Source organism: Stegostoma tigrinum, chromosome 18, assembly GCF_030684315.1.
Source record: "Stegostoma tigrinum isolate sSteTig4 chromosome 18, sSteTig4.hap1, whole genome shotgun sequence".
In the NCBI taxonomy this organism is placed as follows: domain Eukaryota; kingdom Metazoa; phylum Chordata; class Chondrichthyes; order Orectolobiformes; family Stegostomatidae; genus Stegostoma; species Stegostoma tigrinum.
In genome coordinates, this window is record NC_081371.1 from 16,819,122 (window position 1) to 16,839,587 (window position 20,466).

The 20,466-nt window shown below is 39.0% G+C and overlaps 1 protein-coding gene across 6 annotated transcripts in view; it reads right to left on the reverse strand.

Moving 5' to 3' along the window:
* Nucleotides 1–20,466, reverse strand: part of efcab6 (EF-hand calcium binding domain 6) — a 93,360-nt gene that overhangs the window by 72,463 nt on the left and 431 nt on the right. For 4 of the 6 annotated variants that reach the window (XM_048548862.2, XM_048548861.2, XM_048548860.2 and 1 more), the window contains exons 2-9: nt 20,035–20,195; nt 19,119–19,336; nt 14,837–14,931; nt 12,967–13,033; nt 9,993–10,129; nt 8,166–8,284; nt 4,989–5,119; nt 2,528–2,676 (exon numbers count right to left, since the gene is read on the reverse strand). In XM_048548862.2, coding sequence (XP_048404819.2) covers nt 2,528–2,676; nt 4,989–5,119; nt 8,166–8,284; nt 9,993–10,129; nt 12,967–13,033; nt 14,837–14,931; nt 19,119–19,336; nt 20,035–20,170 — 1,052 coding nt within the window. In that variant the 5' untranslated portion in view covers nt 20,171–20,195. Of the gene's footprint in view, nt 1–2,527; nt 2,677–4,988; nt 5,120–8,165; nt 8,285–9,992; nt 10,130–12,966; nt 13,034–14,836; nt 14,932–19,118; nt 19,337–20,034; nt 20,196–20,466 lie in introns of those variants that run through there. The other 2 variants (XM_048548866.2, XM_048548864.2) reach the window with 2 other exon arrangements.

Consider the following 20,466-nt stretch of genomic DNA (forward strand, 5'->3'; position numbering starts at 1 on the left):
TATTTTTTGTAATAAACCTACAGTAAGAAATACATTTGCAGTCTCTCGCAAATGTATTCTGGGACTGACCACAATGGTAAACAAGTTGAAAAACAAAAACTTATGGTATATTAAGCCAGGTTTCACCCTGGGATCTGACTAGTCTCGTATTACCATAACACAACTGGGTTTAAGCCAATCTAGACTAAGGAATGAAAACCTACATTGTCTATTCACTGCAGGCATCATTAAGAGACTGATCAGTCTAATTTCAAGTGAGCATGTACCCAGAAACAAAAATGAGAAGCCCGAATTTGGCAAAAATCATGGGAAGCAAGACAAGTAACAAACTCTCTTGATTATGACAGTAATAGTTCCAGGTCTAGATCATTAATGCCTGGACATTATCTGCATACTGAACCATAGCTAAGAGCAGGTTCTATGCATTAATAGGCTGTCACCAGCTATCCCAAAGACAATGGTACATCTGCAGAGGAGCGAATAAGATGAAGGGTCAGTAAATGAACTGGCAAATTTACTATCCATGCTACTTTACTGTCTTGGTCCACTTATGAATAGTGTAGTCCAGAGATTGCATCTGGGACTTCTCTGGTATGTGTGTGACTGAATTATCTATGACAATAGCCATCTAATTCCATCAGAGGAATGCACTGTCGTTCACTGCAGCTATTCTGCACCCCACTATGTCCATACCAAAAAAAAAGTTGTACGACTCACTTATGCTGCATCAACTTCAGAGAATTAATTTCAAGATTTAAAAAAATGTCACAGTCAGGGTCATAGACAATCACAGCACCGAAAAAGGCCATTCAGCTCATCAGGTCTGTGCTGGAAACAACCACCTCCAGTAGATTCTAATTCTAATTCCAATTTCCAGCACTTGGCCTACTGCCTTGGCATACAAGCGTACAATAAACATTTCTTAAATGTTATGACAGTTTCAGGCTCTATACATCACCCATAGATGTAGTGAGTTCTAGATTCCCACCACACACTTAGTGAAAACATTTCTCATATCCCTTCTAAACTTCCTTTGAGTCATGGAGCTGTAGAGATGTACAGCACGGGAACAGACCAATCAGTCCAACTCGTCCATGCTGGCCAGATATCCTGAAGTAATCTGTCCCGTTACCAGCATTTGGCCCATATTCCTCTAAACCCTTCCTATTCATATATCCATCAAAATGTCTTTTAAATGTTGTAATTGTACTAGCCTGCACCACTTCCTCTGGCAGCTCATTCCACACACGCGCCACCTTCTGTGTGAAGAAGCTGCCCCTTAGACCCCTTTCTCCTCTCACCTTAAACCTATACCCTCTTGTTTTGGACTCCCACCCCCTGAGAAAAGACCTTGTCTATTTACCCTGTGAATGCCCCTCATGATTTTCTAAATCTCTACTAGGTCACTTCTCAGCCTCCAACACTCCAGGGAAAATAGCCCCAGTTTATTCAACCTCTGCCCATAGTTCAAATCCTCCAACACTGGCAACATCCTTGTAAAACTTTTCTGAACCTTTTCAAGTTTCACAATATCCTTCCAAAAGCAGGGAGACTAGAATTGCACAGTGTTCCAATAGAGACCTAACCTTGACCTATCTTAAATCCTTGCTCCTTAGTCATCAAACTCTCCTCCGAATGAAAAAGTTTGTTCCCGTCTATGCCTCTCATTCTGCATCCCCCACACCACCCACCTCATTCTCCTCTACTCCAAGGAAAAGAACTCCTGGCTATCTGATTTCTCCGTTCACAACTATAACTCTCCGGCCTAGGCAACATCCCGGAAAATCTCCTCTGCAGCATCTCCACGGCAATCACATCATTCCTATAACATGGATCCCAGAACTGCAGACAATACTTAACCAAGTTTTTTTATTTGGTTCCAGCAAAAACTTACCTGCTCTTAAACTCTATGCCTCAGCTAATAAAGGCAAGTATCCCACTTGCATAATCAATAGCTTTATCTAACTGTCCCACTACCTTAAGGGAACAATGGACATGAACACCGAAGACCCTCTGTTCCTTGGTGCTTTCCATGCTCTTACCATTCATCGTGTAATGTTGGATGAACAACTGTTATTGATAATGAGCACTTAGTTTAAGAGAGAAAAATAGTAATTGACAGTATCATTGTTTAACTTATAGCAACAATAAAGCTCGGGGTGAAAATATAAACTATTGATAGAATATAGATCAAGGGAGATCAAAGCTAATGCTGTGAATGGCTAGTATGAAGGTACGATTATCCACAGTGTAATCGTGAATGATATTGCATTTGGACCGATGCTTTCTTTGATGTTTCTAGTAAAGCATACACCATAACTTGGTATTAACTGGTAGCCACCAGAGATTTCAGCCATTAGTTAGGCTTTGCATAAACAACAAAATATGTTTGCAATGTTTAACGGAACATTATTGCAAAACCAAACAACAATCAGTACCAAGATTTTTTTAAAATGCTTAGAATCCTCAGAAAACATTTCTAAATATAATCAAAATAATATTTAAGGTGTGGTCCCTCTCATCTCACCTATCCATCAGGCCATCAAAGATTTCATTGCTCAGAGGAAACACAAAATTGTCGAAAATTGCTTTGAGGTCTTCCACTGAAATTAAACCACTTTTGGTCTCATCAAAAGCCGCAAACACCTTCAACAAACCCTGATAGTTGGCTCGCACCTGGAAATAAGAGATGAGCAGGCTGCTAACTCTACTTTTTTAAAATCAAACAGCATCACACAATATTACAAATTACATTTAAAAATGGAAATGGAAAACTGTGGGCATTGAACATAACAACAAAAGGATTAAGAGAAGTTGACTGTACAGGCTGTGATTCAACAAGATCCTGTTTGATCTTTGAACTCAATTCCACTTCCCTGCTAAACTTTCCTTTACAAGCATCGATCAGCTCTGAATATACTTGACAATCAAGTACCCTAGCCCAATGTGGCAGAAAATTCCAAAGATTAATAAATGTCTCAGGTAACAAATTCTTCCTCACCTCAGATTTAAATAAATCAGCCCTCATCCTGAGAACATGTTTTCCCCTACTTACCATTATCTAAATTCTCCATCCAGATGGAATAAACTCTCAGTACCTAACCTGATTTCCTCAGAATCTTACAAGTTTCCATGAATTCACCTCTCATTCTTCTATTCCAGAAATTGGTCTAATCTACCCAACCTGTCATTAGAGAACAGCTCTCTCATTCCAGGAATCAATCTTGTAGGTTTGTGGATTTGCATAACTTTGCTTTTACCATATTTGAATTTTCTATCTGTAATTTGTGTAAATTGAACATGCAACCATTAATTTGTCTCTGTGTGATGGTCTTAATTGCAGACTAAGTATCAAAATCTCAGCCATAATTTAGGACTAAAGTGGAAACTTGATCAGAAAGCAAACAACTGAGAGTGACACAAATACTATGGAGCAGATCAAAAAATACCTTGCAATGTGGATTGTTGAGCAAATTATGTGAGAAGAACAATTACTCTAACATCTTTTAATTAATTTATTACACAACACAAACAACTACATTTTGGGGTGTTTGTGCATGTTCCTATATGCAGTGGAATAACAAAATGACTTGTGCACAAAATAAAATCTAACTTCAGCATGGCACTCGAGCCTTCTCCTTCTTCCCACTGTCTCCCATATTTCCCGAAGATAACTTGTACTGAGATAGTTTTCACTTGTGCCAACTCATCCTCCAGTCCTCTGGGTACTTCGAACATAAGTTGCATTGGGAGCGTTAGCAAGTTATCAATCATGCAACATCACACCCAAGTCTCTCTCAATGTATCTACAAATGCATACCTTCAGAGTAATCACAGATTACTTCTGAATAAATCAGTGACTAAATTTTACTTAAAAAAAGCTAAGTGTCAATTTCAGGGAGTTTCACAAGGGTTTACCTCGAGTTATCTCAAAATTCTCTGCTGCTCACCTCAATAAGTATGGACAATGCCTCTACAGCATCTCACTTACGCCATCGTGCATTCACTAGTGGCGGATGTGCTCACTGCTGTAGGAGCTTCTAGGATTCTCATTGTCATTGCCAAAGCCTAGCTGTGCATCATATCAAGTGCTGCCAGTCAGGATAAGCCCTTCACAGTAAATATAGTGAGATGGAAATGGAAAAGAAAAGCTTCTGACAGCACAAATGGCACAGGTGACACTTCTTTGGAAATAGCACAGCACATTCATAAGCGTATTGCCTCTTTATATCATCATCTGACCGACCAACTGTCAGTTTAATTACAACTGCAAGCAAGAATATAGAGAAGACACCTGTCCTTAACATCATTCCATGATGGAACCCTGTCTAAAGCAGTGCTACTCTTTATCTCACACCCATCATAATATTCATCAAGACACAAGAAGTATGTTTGCTGGTACAGGTTCTGAATCCACACTGTGCATTGCCAACCTGGTAAGTTTCATTACAGGCATTGGTATCACTCAACTCTGTCAAATTATCATGGAATTAGACCAACTTTTAAATGAATAGCAAATAGTGGTCCTTCAAGAGGCAGTGAACCAGATGAGGGAACCTTTTGAGAGGACCATGAAAGGTGGATTGAGGAGCTTAAATTGGCATGGAAGATTTGAGAAGCCATTGGGGTGTGTGGGAGCATGAGATGGCATGGAGAATGCAGGGGAATGTGTCAGGTGGTGAGGTGTGAGTGCTAAAGAGCCAATTTTTTTCAAACTGCTTTTATTCCAAAAGAAACAAAACGCCAATTCATAGGATGAGATATTACACTATCTCTGTACCTATCAGTGACTGTAGCTGTCTCTGAACATTTTCCGGGAGTGGTGGTACCCACTCCAGTTTGCATCCTCCCCCTCTAAAATGAAAATCTCACCTTACCAGGCACGTTCTCTCATGCTGGGTGTGGCAAGATGGCCACACCCAAAATGTTTCCATTAAACTCTCAAATTCAACCACTTAGTATTTTTGTTAATAGATTCATAAACATACCTTTTTTCGTAAAGCCAAATCAATTTCTTCCATGGATAACCTTTCTAAGTTTATGGCAGACTCTTCCGTCACTGTTCGATGATAACCTGGTTGTTTCTCTTGCTCTTGAGGAGAAGCTTCCCAGTTCAGTGCTTTGTGAAACCATAATTCAACAAACACATAAAATTTCAAGGTAATTATTTGCTTAATCTCCTTCTTACTGTCAAAATTGAGTCAATTTTGCGTTCTTCACATGAAGGATAATGAATATGAAGTGATATGACCACATTTCTCTGCAATTTTATCATTCAGTATCTGAATTAAGCATCAGCAGTTCCCATATTCTTATAAAATCTATACTTAGCAGACCCTAGTCTATTAGTTTCTGGTCAGCCTCATGTCTTTCCCATCCATAAACTTCAGCTATTCCAAATATTTGCCACCCATATCCAAACCCACAATAATTCCAGTTCTTCACCATCAGTGTGTCCTGACTTACATTAACAACTGACCCAGCAAAGTGTCCATTTTAAAATGTTTATTCTACGCCCCACATGACTTTGGAAATCTCCTCCAACCCTACAACTCTGAAACCTCTGCATTCATCCAATTTTCTGTAGGCACCACATCCTTTGCCCTACCACTCATAGTCTTACTTGCAACCATCTATCCCTAAGCTCTGGGGTTCTTTCCTCAATCCCCTGGATTTCTCTTTCTGCTGTGAAATTGAGCCTTAAAACCTATTCCTTTAATCAAGCTTTTAGTTATCCATTCTAATTGATGTCTTTTTGCTTCAATTAGAATGTTTTCTCCCCTGTAAAAAACCTTGTGATATTTTACCAAATTAAAAATGTCTTCAAGATTTTACTATCAACCAACTTGAACCTTTCCCTTTATTTTCCTCCCTTAATTGTTTCCTCGCAGAGGTGGCAGCTTACAAATGTGTACAGATTCACGGACAGCAGCTCACTGTCAAGAAACATAAAAAAAAAACTTTCCTTTTCTAAATGAACAGAAATGCAATCATGTCATAGACATGATCATATTACTTTTATGTCGATAAAATCAATGCAAAAGTTTTCTGGATTTTCTCTCTTTCTGAAACTGTCAAAAACTCTCCCACTTACATAGTGTTTCTTACTTAAATTCTTGGTGACGTATGTTCTAATGACCCCCTTTGCCATCCAGTCTTGTGCAAAATCAAAAACGGGATCAGAAAGAGCATGTTGTCACACGGGCTATAGGTGACAAATATAAAATCAACATAAATGCAACTAAACAAACAACTGTGGATGCTGGAGATCTGAAATAAACAAAAACAGAAAGTGCTGGAGAAACTCAGTTCATTTGGCAACATTTGAAGGGAGAAAACTGAGCTAATGTTGAGTCCTGTGACCCTGCCAAAACACTGACATGATTGTCTCTCCACAGATGCTGCCAAATATAAATCTACAATGGTATTCTCTTCAGATCACTGTCTAATGCCTTGTTGGAAAGTATGTGGATGAATACATTTGGCTATGATATTGATCAGCCTGGAAACACTTGCTGTCTTGGTTTCAAAGTAAAAAATCATCATTGGTAAGAATGGAGAACAGTGAGCAAGCCATAAGCTGATGGAAGAAATTTAAAATTGTCCTTCACCTCCCAACTACAAATCTTGATCCAGAGACTCATTAATAATATACCATTCTTAGGAGACATCAGCCTAAGATTCTCTTTAGCTAGCACCTGGATATACAATATGGACCAAGTCACGAGGCTTCAATCTTCCCTAACAATGAAGTAACTGGCCTCCATTGATTGTCTTTTCTTCAAGGGAAGAACAGAAACCTAAAGCATTTTTGTCACGACAAATATACGTTGTTACATAGATTAACTATTTCCCCATTTGTAAAATTACCCAATTTCATCTCACTTCAGCCTTTCTAGGACTGAAACTCTTGTCCATGCCTTAGGTTAAGAACAGACTTTACTATTCCAACTGAGCTTTGGCTGTCTTGCCAATTTCTAACAGTGTGAACTCTTGTGCTTACTTCTGAATTTGCCTGTGTTCCTAGTGATCTCTACCTAAATTCTTATCAGAATGTTGCTGATGCGGCTGGAGATAACCAGGCCATCTCTTCTTGGAAGGCTTGTCAAAGTAAATGCCAATCAGACAGTGATAAGGCCACCAGCGGGGCTTCCCTATAATCACAAGCCTAGAGTTGGAAGTCCTGTGTCGTGAAAGCTGCAGCATGTTCAGTTGCACTTCAGAGGAAGCTGCAGTTACTGCCAGATAGTTTCGAGGACCACCGAGGATCCTGGACTGAAGTTAGTGATACATGCGAGCAGAGGTATGTGGTTTCACAGGTTGTAGCTAACAGAAGGAGCCGTTCCAGTGGGCCTCTTTACACCATAAGTCTGGAACTTTGATCAAGCACTGATTGATCTTGATCACTTAAGGACCTCACCTAGTAGTGGGCAGGAAGGCTACACAAGGGTCCTGTTCCCAGGGGAGGTGAGAAGGCAGCAGCAGATCAAACATGCCACCACCCTGCCCAATACATATCTTTCTTTCCTCCAAATTTGTTAATTCCAGGGCCGAAGCTTCCGCCATGGTTTTCAATTTTCTCCACAAGATCAACCCTCCCTGTTCCTGTAATCTCCTTCAGTTCCAGAATCTTCAGAGGTAATTGTGATTTCCCAATTTTGTTCCCTTGAGCATCTTCAATTTTTATTGCTCCACTTGGAACCTATGTCCTGAACTACTAAAAAGTCTCAACTCAAATTCCCTTTGTAAACTTTGTTGTCTCTCTCTCTCTTTCTTGCTTCGAGAGTCATTAAAACCATCTCTTTGCTTAAAGCTATTGTCATCAGCACTAATAACTGTTTTCACTGTTAACTGGTGTCAAATATTATTTGATAATATTGCTGTGAAGCACCTTGGGAAATTATATAATGCTAAATTTGTGGTGTAAATACAATTTATTGGCATGGGGAGTTTACACATTCAAATATTCTATCCATTTACACTGGTATTTAATCTGGTGACTTACAAGGCATTGTCAGGAACACAGCAGTTATAAACCTCACAATAGCTTTTCTGGAATTGCGCTCCCAATATGACTTCCACAGTCAACTGACAAAAGTTGGGGAAATCACAAATATACATGATTGTTAACTGAAGTAAATAACATCATTAGTTTGAGATCACACCTTGTGCCACACTTTCTGAAACCTGCTTTCTGTAAGGTTCAATACAAATGCCCAGTTTTTGTAGAAATTCCTTGTAATTCACTGCTCCAGTTCTAGAAAGTCGATGACGAGAACAAAACCTGATGGAAACAAACAGCTCGATCAGAAAAATAAACCAAAAAAATAACAAATGAGCGGAACATAGTAGTGGTAATGGGAAGCCCACCAACCAGTTGAAGAACCAATGGCAGCCCCACAGCACCATTCCAGAGGATATTCAAATGGTGTCTCAGTGCAATAAAAGCAAAATATTCCAGATACTGGAAATCTGAAACAAACACGGAGAATACTGACAAAACTCAGCATTTGAGCACAAAGAAAGAGCAAACATTAATCCAGTATGTCTATTAGAAGTATTTTTAAAAAGAAACAACTTTTTCCAATGCCATTCAGTTCTGAAGAAGAGTGACTCTGGACTCAAAATGTTCACTGTTTCTTTCTCCACAAATGTGGCCAGTCCAACTGAATTTGCCCAACATTCTCAGTTATTATCTGATATTTTAATGAAATCAGGCATTTGCACGGACAGTATCTGGCCTCCCATGAAATAAAGGCTCTGGAGATCTTGCTCCCAGAATCTGCAAAACAATCAGAGGCCTCTAACAATTCAGCAGTTTGGTCAACAGCAACAGCAGGAACAAGGGCCACTGTGGATATTGTATGAGGGCCTAGACAGAGGATCGGTGCTGGATCCTTCAGAGTCAGAGAAGTGCATGGACAGGGGTTCTCAGGGAGGGCGACTGAGGCCAGACTCGGGTAGTACGAGCACTGGCCAGAAGATGGGTGAGAGGGTATGAGCTGGACTGGCTTTTTTGGAGAAATTTGACAGCAATGACAAGCGGTTGATTTTCCAATACCAGGTCCCTTAATTAAGGGCGGAAAATGTCCCTAGATGCTAGGTTCCTTCGTCCATCATCAGTTGAATAGCAGCAGCAAGATGTGGTCTTCATGCTAACTTAAGGCCCTCTGTTGGCCTCTAGTTGAGAATGCTTCCCACAAACCTTCTCATCTAAAATGAATCAAAGGGAAGCGAGAAGACAGTAGACTTCTGTCATGCACCCACCTTCCCATCACATGACACCCTACAGACATGCCTCTTGTAAGGCATTAAGTTCCACCCTGTGGGTAAGTTACGGTTCGGTAGTATTACACACACACACTTCTTGAGTCAGAATGTTTTAGATTCCAGTCCAGAAACTTGATCACATAAACTAACTTGACATTTTAGTGTGGTAGGCCGGAGAAAATGCCACATTGTCACAGCTGCTATCTTTGGAATTAGAAACTGAACTGGTGCCCCCTCATACTGCGTATGATTTTGGTATCTCGTTCATATTCCCTGGTATTTATGAAATGGGAATGCATTTTCCATCAGTGATGAAAAACGCAGGATAACATTCATTCATTAAATCAAATGGGAGTTGGTACCATCAACTGCTGATCAGCAATAACGTAATTAATAATACAACAACAAAACACAATTATGTATTAACGGTAGGCTATTCTAGGACTTTCAAAGCAAAGACTCATTACTTTTCCGTTGAAATATAGAAGACTGACAATCTTACCACCTTGTTATCATTGATTACATACTTGACTATTCAAAATTGTTCTGCTCGTGGTTTAGGCACATTTTCTGACTGTAGCCCATGAAGGTAATTATATTTTGGAAAGAGGCCATGCAGTGATTGATTACTACAACAGTGGATTGATAAAGAGCATTGAGAGATCAAGGAACAGCCAAAAGTCATTCAGAAACATCAAAATCATGCATCTGTTTATACTGACCTTTCAAATTGAGAATCTGTCATTCGAAAGCAGTAGCTCTCAAGAACACGGCGAACTTCATAGCACCGAATGTGCTCATCCTTGTTGTAATCAAACAACTTAAAGGCTCTGATGACGTTTTTTAAGTTATTTGAAATCTAATTTCGAGAAATAAGAGTTTTCAAAAATCAATAACTAATTATGAACACTGAAGACTAGGGATGAATGTTATGGCCTGCTGTCATTGACAGACAGGGAGTGTGCGTGCAAAATAAAGCAGCTGGTCAGTCTTCTGCCTTCCTACCCACGCCCGGATTGTCCTTTCTCCCCATTCCGTGAAATGAGAGGGGATGTTAGATGGGAGGGATGGGAGCTGGGTAAAGCGTCAAGCATCCTGCTTGATACATACATACATTATTAATATTAATACAAAATTGTAGCCTTTGGCCTGCTGAGACTCTTGACTACACAATTACCTACCATTGTGGGTCTCATTCAGCATTACGGCACTTACCCCAAAATAGTACATCCAGTTTATTTCTCCACCTGAGGCTCTCTAACTCTTACTATCCTCCCACCTCTGGCCACAACTGCATCCTCTTAAAAATCCTTGGACTTACCTGAAATCTGGGAGACAACTTCACTCCTTGTTCTCTTTGTGGTACTATTTAGTCCACAAAGCTGCCAGGTTATCAGACTTGCCTGCAGTTCACTAGGGCAAAGCTTCCCACACCTTATGACCAGAAGTCCCATTTTCATCCAATTTATTGCCACCACCTGTAGGACAGCTAGATTTCATGTCTGTGAGACACTAACCAACTTTTTACTCGGAGAAATTTTGGGAGATGGGAGCAGCAAATCTATCCTCTATAAAGGCCACCCCCAGGCAATGCAAACAAGCCGCATGTTCTCCTTGCATCCATCCATCTGAGGTGGTAGAACTGGCCTTAGTTCAATTCTTCATCCAAATATAATATCTATGACAGTGCAGCATTTGCTTGGTGTTGCACTGAAGTACCACTGTAGATATGTGCTGAAGTCTCTAGACTTCAACTCACAACTTTCTGACACATAAGTGAGTGCAACCATTAAACCAGAAGAGCTATCTTTACATCTGGCTTGAAATGATAATGTCAGCAGAAATAATCCTGCACTAAATCAACTTGGACAGTACAACTCTGGTATTTCTAAATGAAACGGCCAATCTAATGTGAAGGTATCATGATTGTTTAATCACACAAAAAGTTAGGTAAGTTGGCAGACAAGCCCATGGCTAGCATATCTCTCTGGAATATTTGTTCACTTGTGAGGAAGAACTTTGCCATTGATGACTTTTTCTGTGGTGAACTGCATTGTTGTTTTAGGAACAGGGCCTCATACATTTGACATGGAGCTGTCACAAGGAATTTAATGGAAAATGCCTCAAACAGTCCAGGAATATCAATACAATATCCAGCTCAAATGCTGATCTGAATACTGTGTAAGTTGATTTTTTCCTGATTTGAGTCTATAAACTGAAATGGAAGTTGTACAACTCTACAGGAAAAATATGAAGAGTTTCACAACTTGGAAAAATCAATTAATGTATATTCTATGCTGTGCAAGACAAATGTTACTTTTTGAAGAAATTGGGGTATGTTTTGAGACTGAGCAGTCCCAAGGATTTTTGAGGCAAGAAACGTCTCCCCGATGATGTCCTCTTATCAAGCTGCAGTTTGTTATGAAGCTGTAAGTGTCAGGGCAGCCAGAAATATCCAGAGCTTGCAAGCTGAAAGCATCACTCCCCCCTCTCCCCATGAGGGTGAAAAGGCAGAAAACCAAGAAAATTTAATAGAAGGGGTTTAAGGAAAAAAAAGACCTAGGCCCATCAGCTCAACTATTGAAGTGAAGAGCAAAACAGTCAATTCCTTACAGACAAATGCACATCAGAGAAAAATAATCCACACTTGAGAAATCTAGACTCTTGATCTTTGGAATTTTCTTTTCCTTGTCAATTCCTTCTTCCATCCATAATATTTCTGACAAATCATCTGTGTACTGTCACCTGAAATCATGAATGAATGTGTATATATTTTTGGGGTTTTAAAGGGATATAGTTCAAATCACGTAACGTATAATAGAAATCCTTTCTTTTTCCACCATGCGTTCAGATGTGTTATGATAATAGAGTTATTTTCTGTTAATGATGAAACCCGGCGTGAATTGTATTTGTCCTGAACAGAGAGTGTCAGACAACTTGGTCATCTTAAATAAAAACCAAAAGAACTGCAGATGCTGTAAATCAAGAACTAAAACAAAGTTGCTGGAAAAGCGCAGCAGGTCTCCTGTGAAGGAGAAACCAAAGTTAACGTTTTGGGTCCATTGACTCTTCCTCAGATCGGGTTGCCAGACCCGAAATTGGTCATCTTGGTGGTCTGATTGTGATTTTATACATTTTGTGATAGCTTGAGGAAGAGGGACTAATGTTAATTGCCGTAGTCTTCTCAGTAAAGTCGTGACAACTTTGAAGCAAAAAGTCACTACAGAATTTTAAGCAATTAAAAAGCCTTATACCTGTCCAAGTCCAGTGAAGAAGTACATAAGGAGTTATAAACATGTCACAGTGCCTAAGAGCTCTGTGGGAATGTGTGTGGACCCAACTCCTTGTATTTGAGTGGGTCCCTTTGTTAAGGGTGAAGGGCATTGTGAAAATGAAACCAATTAGTCTACAATTCCATGCTTCATTGTTCATTATTGATCTTACATAATTGGTTGACCCCAAAGAATTGGGTGCAGGAAGTCGGCCTTTGTGACATACGGGTCACTAAGTCAAAGTGTTCCTTTATGTTTGACAGTAATAATAGTCTTTTTCTCAGTCTTAGTTTAATCATTTTTCTTCATTAAGAACCATTGCCTACAAGGTGTACAAGGTACCTTCAAGAACATGAGTGCAATGTTACATTAAAAGGCAGTGGATTGATTTTTAGCTTATGTCACATAACAGGGGACTTCTCACCTTTTCTCTGAGATGATTCTCAATCTCTTTTACTGTCATATCACACTTGGACATAACAGAACTGTTCCTAGAGAAAGAAAAGAAGGGAGAATAGATAAAGAATCTGCCGCTATTGTGAAATAAACTCAGTACAAAGAGGGTTTAAAAATATAAGGCACTATTGCAAATGACTCCTGCTATTTGCCTTTCTTACAGGGTGCAACAGTCGATCAGCAGCATCCAGAGCAGATATGGACTGTACTGTGTGACAGTGATTCAGAAATAGGACTTCCAGAAAAATTAAATTAAATTGGATTTAATAGTGTTGTTGTGGCTTTTCTTCAATTTAAAGAAATAAAAATCTATGTTAGTTTAAAATTGATTAAATAATCAGTTACACAGAATATTTGGCTAATTACAACACTGAGATCTTCCCCCATAATTATTGGCTAGACTTGGTTATTTTATAAATTGAGATTGTCTTTACCATCTACCTAAATTCCAGCTAAGTGAGTTTTAAGAGCAAGGTTATATCCTGTGAATGTGCAATTTCGATAGTCCAATTGATAAACCAATTACTGAATGTGGAACGCTATTCATAGAAGTCTCAGCAGTTACAGCTGTAGTGTTAGTAGATACCACAGTGAGCTTCAGTGCTCCAGGCTAGGGAAAGAAACAAACATTTTTTAGGCTTTGTAACTAAATTGCTATCTGGAGACACTATGTGGACATTAGGGGTTGAAAGTAATTTTTTAAAGATTCGCAAGAAAAACAATAACATCAGACTGTTTTGAGATAATTTGATCATCATTTTTTCTCCTACATCTTCATATCCTCTGAATACAACATTCATTTTCATTATAGTCAACAGTATTGAATATTAGGCACTGTGTACATTGGGCAGCTGATTGCCTAGCTGAGATATATTTCTCCCCCTAGAGAGTTTTGCTTAGCTGTTACGTACTCTGTGGTTAAACAACCTGCTTACAGACACCAGCTAGGACTCAAAAGAATTGGCACCAGGGTGAGGGCACAGGAGCACTCACTGCCCTGGGCTCTGAACTGACCAGGCACTAATGCTTTCCAGAGATGAAGGGAATAAAATCTCTTCTTAAAGTTAGCACAGACATTTATTTAATCATCACAGTGCAACGCATGTTGCAATTACCTGCAAGCCCCTAGTCAAGAGTTTAATATATACATTCAGCTCAGACTACAATATGAATGAGAAACTGAAAGCTGAGTCAGTAATTCATTTTAAGCTGTGAAACATAATGAGTTTCTAAGGATTCTTGACAGGGTACATGGTGGGTGGATATTTCTCCTTGTGGGAGAATTTAGAACTGGGAAGCACAGTTTCAAACTAAGGGTCTTCCCATTTAAGAGATAAGGAAGAAGTTTCTTCTCTCAAAAATTCTTAAAATTATTGGGAATTCAACAACCCAGAAAGTTGTGGAGGCTACATCATTGAACATATTCAAGGCTCAGTTAGACAACTTTTTGATTCAAAGGATGTCAAAGTTTATTTTGGGATGGGGAGTGTGAATGTAGGCAGGAAAGCGCAATGAAAGCTGCAATCAGACCAGCCATGATCTGAATGAACGGCATAGTGAGCTAAGGGGTCCAAAGGGTTTAGTTCCTCTGGTTCTTACATTAACGTCATCCTTTCTTTTCAGACCTCCTTAATCAAATGTTCTCAAGATTCAGTTACTTTTATCTGAAAACAACGCTTTTATTTCACAGTCCTAAGTATCATTAGTTAACACCATAGATCAAGAAAACACTGACATAGCATCTGTGAGGAAAAAGGGCAAGTAATGATGGGTTTTGGATGTGTGCAATCTTCTTTATTTCAGAATTTCAGTTTTTTCATTCTACTTCAGGTGCTAACCTGCTAACTGCACTTCTCACTTGAGATCCATCAGATGTACAGAATTGGTCCAGAAATACATTGTAAGGAACTGTTTCATCACTGTTGATGGGAAGCTTAAAAAGACAAAAAGGAATAGGTTTGTAATGAATGCTAAACACAAAGTTTAGTTCCAATGCAAGGAATATAAGCCTGTTCATCTCAAAGAAATTTCATTTATTTCAAAAGGGTGCTATGACTTTGAGGATCAGAAGCCCATTTCTGATTTTGTAATTTTCTGGTAGCTCATTAGTTTAAAATTTAATGCATCCCAGTAATAGTTGTGAACATATCTGTTTCTACCTACAACTTTTGGAATTTACTTCATCTATGAAACAATTCCTGTTTTTCTGAAGTTTACAATTATAATAGATAAGGTTTCATCTAACAAGTAAGTAACCACAGTCCACAAAGGAGTAGAGACATCCCTCTCTTTTGGGAAAAAAAACAAAAATTACATAGTTTGAAAGGCATCACCACATATCAAGCATGGAGCAAAGCAAGGGTGAAGGTCTCCATGAACTACAACTGTTGGCACAGAGACTGAACACATCCTGCTGGTATCATTCTGCATCACATACTAACCATCTAATCACATGAGCTCTCAAGCACACACCCTTCAAAATCAGATAATTAAATGTGTTAACTCTCAACATTATATTTGCTACAAGTTACATTCCACTAGTTGTAGGAGGCCACTCATTATATTCTTTGCCATTTGTCATGTTCTTGTGACTTTTTTGAATTGTGCTTTGTATTTTGCCATTTTTCAATAGGTCATGTAAAACCTTTCTTCCCAGCATCAATGTAAAAATCAGTTAAGTTTCATCAACGCATCCTCTATGATGCATTCGACAAGGTTCCTCACAGTAGATTGGTTAGCAAGGTTAGTTCACATGGAAGAGAGGGAGAACTAGCTATTTGGGTATAGAATTGGCTCGAAGGGATGAGACAGAGGGTGCTGGTGGAGGGTTGTTTTTCAGATTTGAGACCTGTGACCCGCAATGTGCAACAAGGTTTGGCGCTGGATCCACTGCTTTTTATCATTTTCATAAACAATTTGGATTTGAGCATAGGAAGTGTGGTTAGTACGTTTGCAGATGACACCAAAAGTTGGTGGTATAGTGAACTGCAAAGAAGGTTACCTCAGAGTTATACGGGATCTTGATCAGATGGGCCAATGGGCTGAGGAGTAGCAGATGGAGTTTAATTTAGATAAATGTGAAGTGCTGTATTTTGGAAAGGCAAATCAGGGCAAGATTTGTACATTTAATGGTAAGATCCTGGGTTGGAGGAGTGCAGGTTCAGAATTCCTTGAAAGTAGAGTTGCAGGTAGTTGGAATAGTGAAGGTGGCATTTGGTATACTTGCCTTTATTGGTCAGCGCAATGAACATAGGATGTGGGAGTGAACGTTGAGGCTGACGGGATATTGATTAGGCCACTTTTGGAATACTGCATTCAATTCTGGTCTCCTTGTTACAGAAAGGATGTTGTGAAACTGAAAGGGTTCAGTAAAGATTTACAACAATGCTGCCAGGATTTGAGGGTTTGAGCTATGGGGTCAGGCTGAATAGGCTGGGGTTATTTTCCCTGGAGCATCGGAGGCCATGGGATGGCTTTACAGAGGTTTATAAAATCATGAAGGATATAGATAGGATGAATAGCCAAGGTCTTTTCCTCAGGGTAGCAGAGTCCAAAACTAGAAGGTATAGGTATAAAGTGAAAGGACAAATGTTTAAAAGGGATCTAAAGGGCAACCTTTCTCAGAAGATGGTGTGTGTATGGAGTGTACTGCCTGATGACGTAGTAGAAAATGATACAATTACAACATTTAAAAGGCATCTGGATGGGTATATGAATAGGAAGGATTTTGAGAAGTATGGGTCAAATGCTGGCAAATGGGACTATATTAACTGAGGATATCTGGTTGACATGGACAAGTTGGACCGAAGAGTCTGCTTCCATGTTGTCTACCTCTGACTCTATACTGCATACCCAAACCCCCTGACATTTCAGTCTTCATCATTCTATACCCTAAAATACATTTTTGACAGAAAAATATTATCACAAGAATTCACAAATGCATTTTATGTATTGGGATCAAACAACTTTGCACCTTACAGAAATAGTAAAGCGCCCCACCAATGCTTCTTAACATCCTGAACCACTGGTACCTTCACCTTCATATTATGTAATCCATACTTGGCTGCTGACTCCAAACATTATGAAGTCCTATGTGATTGCCCATTTGTAAACAAACACAATGCAATTTCATCATGTTGTATCTGAATTACTGTAATTCTCAAGAACCACCCCCGTGATGAGAATTCTAATGGATACAGAAATGGATGTTTTACTTTCTGGATGTGGTCAATACTCCCAATACCCTTGCATAAGCAGCAATCTCCAAATGAAGTTTTTTTTTCATTCATTCACAGGATGAAGATGTTGCTGGCTATGCAGCATTTATTGTCCATCCCTAATTGCCTAGTGGGCACTTAAGAGTCAACCACATTACTGTGGGTCTGGAGTCACATGTTGGCCAGACCAGGTAAGGATGGCAGTTTCCTTCCCTGAAAGGACATTTGTGAACCAGATGGGTTTTTCCCTGACAAATGACAATGGATTCATGGTCTTCATTAGATTCTTAATTCCAAATATTTTATTGAATTCAAATTGCACTCTGGCAGGATTCGAACCCAGGTCCCCAGAATGTTATTCGGGTCTCTGGATTAATAGTCCAGTGATAATACCACTAGGCCATTGCCTCCCCTGTTTCTTAATCAGTAATTTCAATATTCCAGAAGCAAGAATCTCAGAACTCTAAATGTTCACTTTCATCATCTCGGCACTAGGTTTATTTTAGATAACTTAAGCATAATGATTAAGTTGTAATGTGACACAGTGGGAAATGTGACTTGAGTTTTGGACACATGTGGCTTGAACCCAAGTTACTGAAGAGTATGGTTTCGGGGACTTCATAAATATGTGGTCAAGGAGAAGTCATGCTGCTAGATATCAAACTCCTCATGAAACAAAAGTGATGTTAAAAAAAAGTGGAATTAATTGAATGGCTCCTTTGAGAATCTGACTGGCCTCCTTTGGTGTGATATTACTCTATAATTCTAATCCTTGGATAAGAGGAAGGGAGTAGAACTTGATGAGGTGAATTGGTGAAGAAGGGGAGGAAAAGAAATCCTACTGGAAACACAGTTGCAGGGAGTTGGGGGAAGAAAACTACAGAGTTGTGAGGGAGCATATCTAGCTGAAGGTAAAAAGAAATTAGCAGCGATATTGAAGACTGGTCTATGCGGAAAGTTATTGTTAATAATAAGTAGGTTCGGGGGCCTCACAATGTTCAATGGAATACGGTTGGGCCTTTTAAACTGGTTGCCTTGACATTTTCCCTTCTTCAACTCCACCTGAAGCCTGTGTTCAGAGATGCAATCTTGACTCCAACCCACCCCCACCATGAAGACAGCAAAGGCAGGCACTGGCAGTCAGGGATCACACCAGCAGGAAATGGCCTAATTCCCAATTCTAAGTTCAAAATTGAAAATCCACCCCAAAACTTCAGATCCATGCCCTTCATCAGAACTCATCATGCTCTCCACAGATACAGCATGACTGCATTTGTAACATTTTGCTTCAGAATTTTCAATTATCCGATAAATGCGTGTGTTAGATTTCACACAAGCCTTTCAAATATGGGAGTAATCCTTAACACGAGTCAACTGATGATCAAATAATTCAAAATTAGGTTTGAACGAGGAAACAAAGTTTTCTGGCGCAATTTTTCTTACTGACAATTTCAAAACAATGGTGCTCACAGGAAAACAGTTTCAAAAGAAAATAGTTATCGAAGAAGGAATTTCACCAAACTTCACAGTTCTAACCAAGTTCAAAGCTGTTGCATTTTAGTCAGGATGACAGAGTTCCTTGCAGATAGTAACCACTGAAGCAATTGCTCTCAAGACGCTGGAGATAATTAAACTGAATCAATTGCCTAATCCAATACAAATCACAAAGAAAAGTTGGAATTTATCCTTTGGCAGGGTAAATATACCTTAAGAAAACATTTTAAAATGTTGGGCAGTAAGTGTCCAAATTCCAAACATCTCATCCACAAGGAGCATAACTAACTGCACAGAATGGAACTTGAAATTGCTCAGGAGTGAAAAAGATCAATAATGATAGTAATAGTAGTAAAATTCTCAGCTGCTTTAAATTGAAGCATCAGACATTTTCTTTTTGCTCAATTACCCTTGCAAGTAGGTCCTGGAACTGTTTTGGATTAAGAGGCAGCAGAAACTTTTCAATCACTTTTCGGAATTCGTCTTTGGTCACCGTTAGGTTTCGAAGTACATCATAAGCATAGAAAGCTCGCCTCAAGTCTGACTCTCTCTCTTTTGCTCTCTCAGCAAGAATATGTTCAATTTTCGTAATAGAATATCTTAGATCTGACTCAGAGAACAATGTTCCTAAGAAACAAATGTCAGATTAAACTTAAACAATTGGAACACACTACAAAATAACAGCAGTGTAACATTTATCCTGCTTCAAACAAAACAACATACAAACATATGGTGACAAACAATAAGAAGTTTATACAAGTGCCATCATCAAAAGGGGAAACAGCACTGGCAAAAACGTCAATTATTTTGTCTACCAACTCAATATATAATTAGATAAAATAAATAGAAAAACAAAGATTTAACAAAGGCATCAAACAGAAATTACAAATGTTTTATTCCCACTCCGTATAAAAAAAGGGAAGTGAACTGATATAGTCTCTGACAGAAAGTGCAAAGTACAAACTGAGGGAAATTAAACAGTGTAGTCAGTTAGACAACAGACTCCCATCTCATACAGAATTGTTATCTCAAGTCCAGCCAAGAATAATAGAATCAAATTCGCATTTATCTGCTGGATCAATTCAGTCAGTCAATAATGTACATCGAGCACAAATCTGCCTGTAATTGAAATTAATTAATAATCTCATTCACTCACATAAGCCAATGGAACACTGATGTCAAAATGGGAAAACTGATGTCACATTTTGCAAATGCTGGTGTATTCTTTTATAAACAACTGTCGGCTGAACTTTCTATTAACCAGCAAAATTATCACTAAAAATTTTATTAAGGAAAAGCCAATTTATTATTTTAATACTTTTTACCTGAAGACGATTGCAGTGAACCTCGACTGAAGTTACGTGATGAGCTCCTCCCTGGTGTTGATTGAGGTCTTGGAGTAAGTGGCATTCCATGAGACTCCAGACAAAGAGCTCCCAGGTCTGGCGAAGAGCCAACCATTCTCTTTCAATACTGTAACAATAATCTGAAAAGTCCAAGATTTAAGGTTCAACTTGGTAAAACAATAAACACAGAGAATTCTGGAGGAACTCAGCAGGTCTGGCAGCATCTGTAGAGTGAGAAACAGAGTTGACATTTCAAGTCCAGCATGACTTCTTCAGTTCTGAAGTAGCATTTTACCTTTGTTTGAGAGGTAACATGACAGGCTGCAATTACAAACCGTACTTTTATATACCCGATTCCATTCTTTTTTTTCAACGTGACTAACTTCCTATTGTGCTTCCTCAATCTTAACG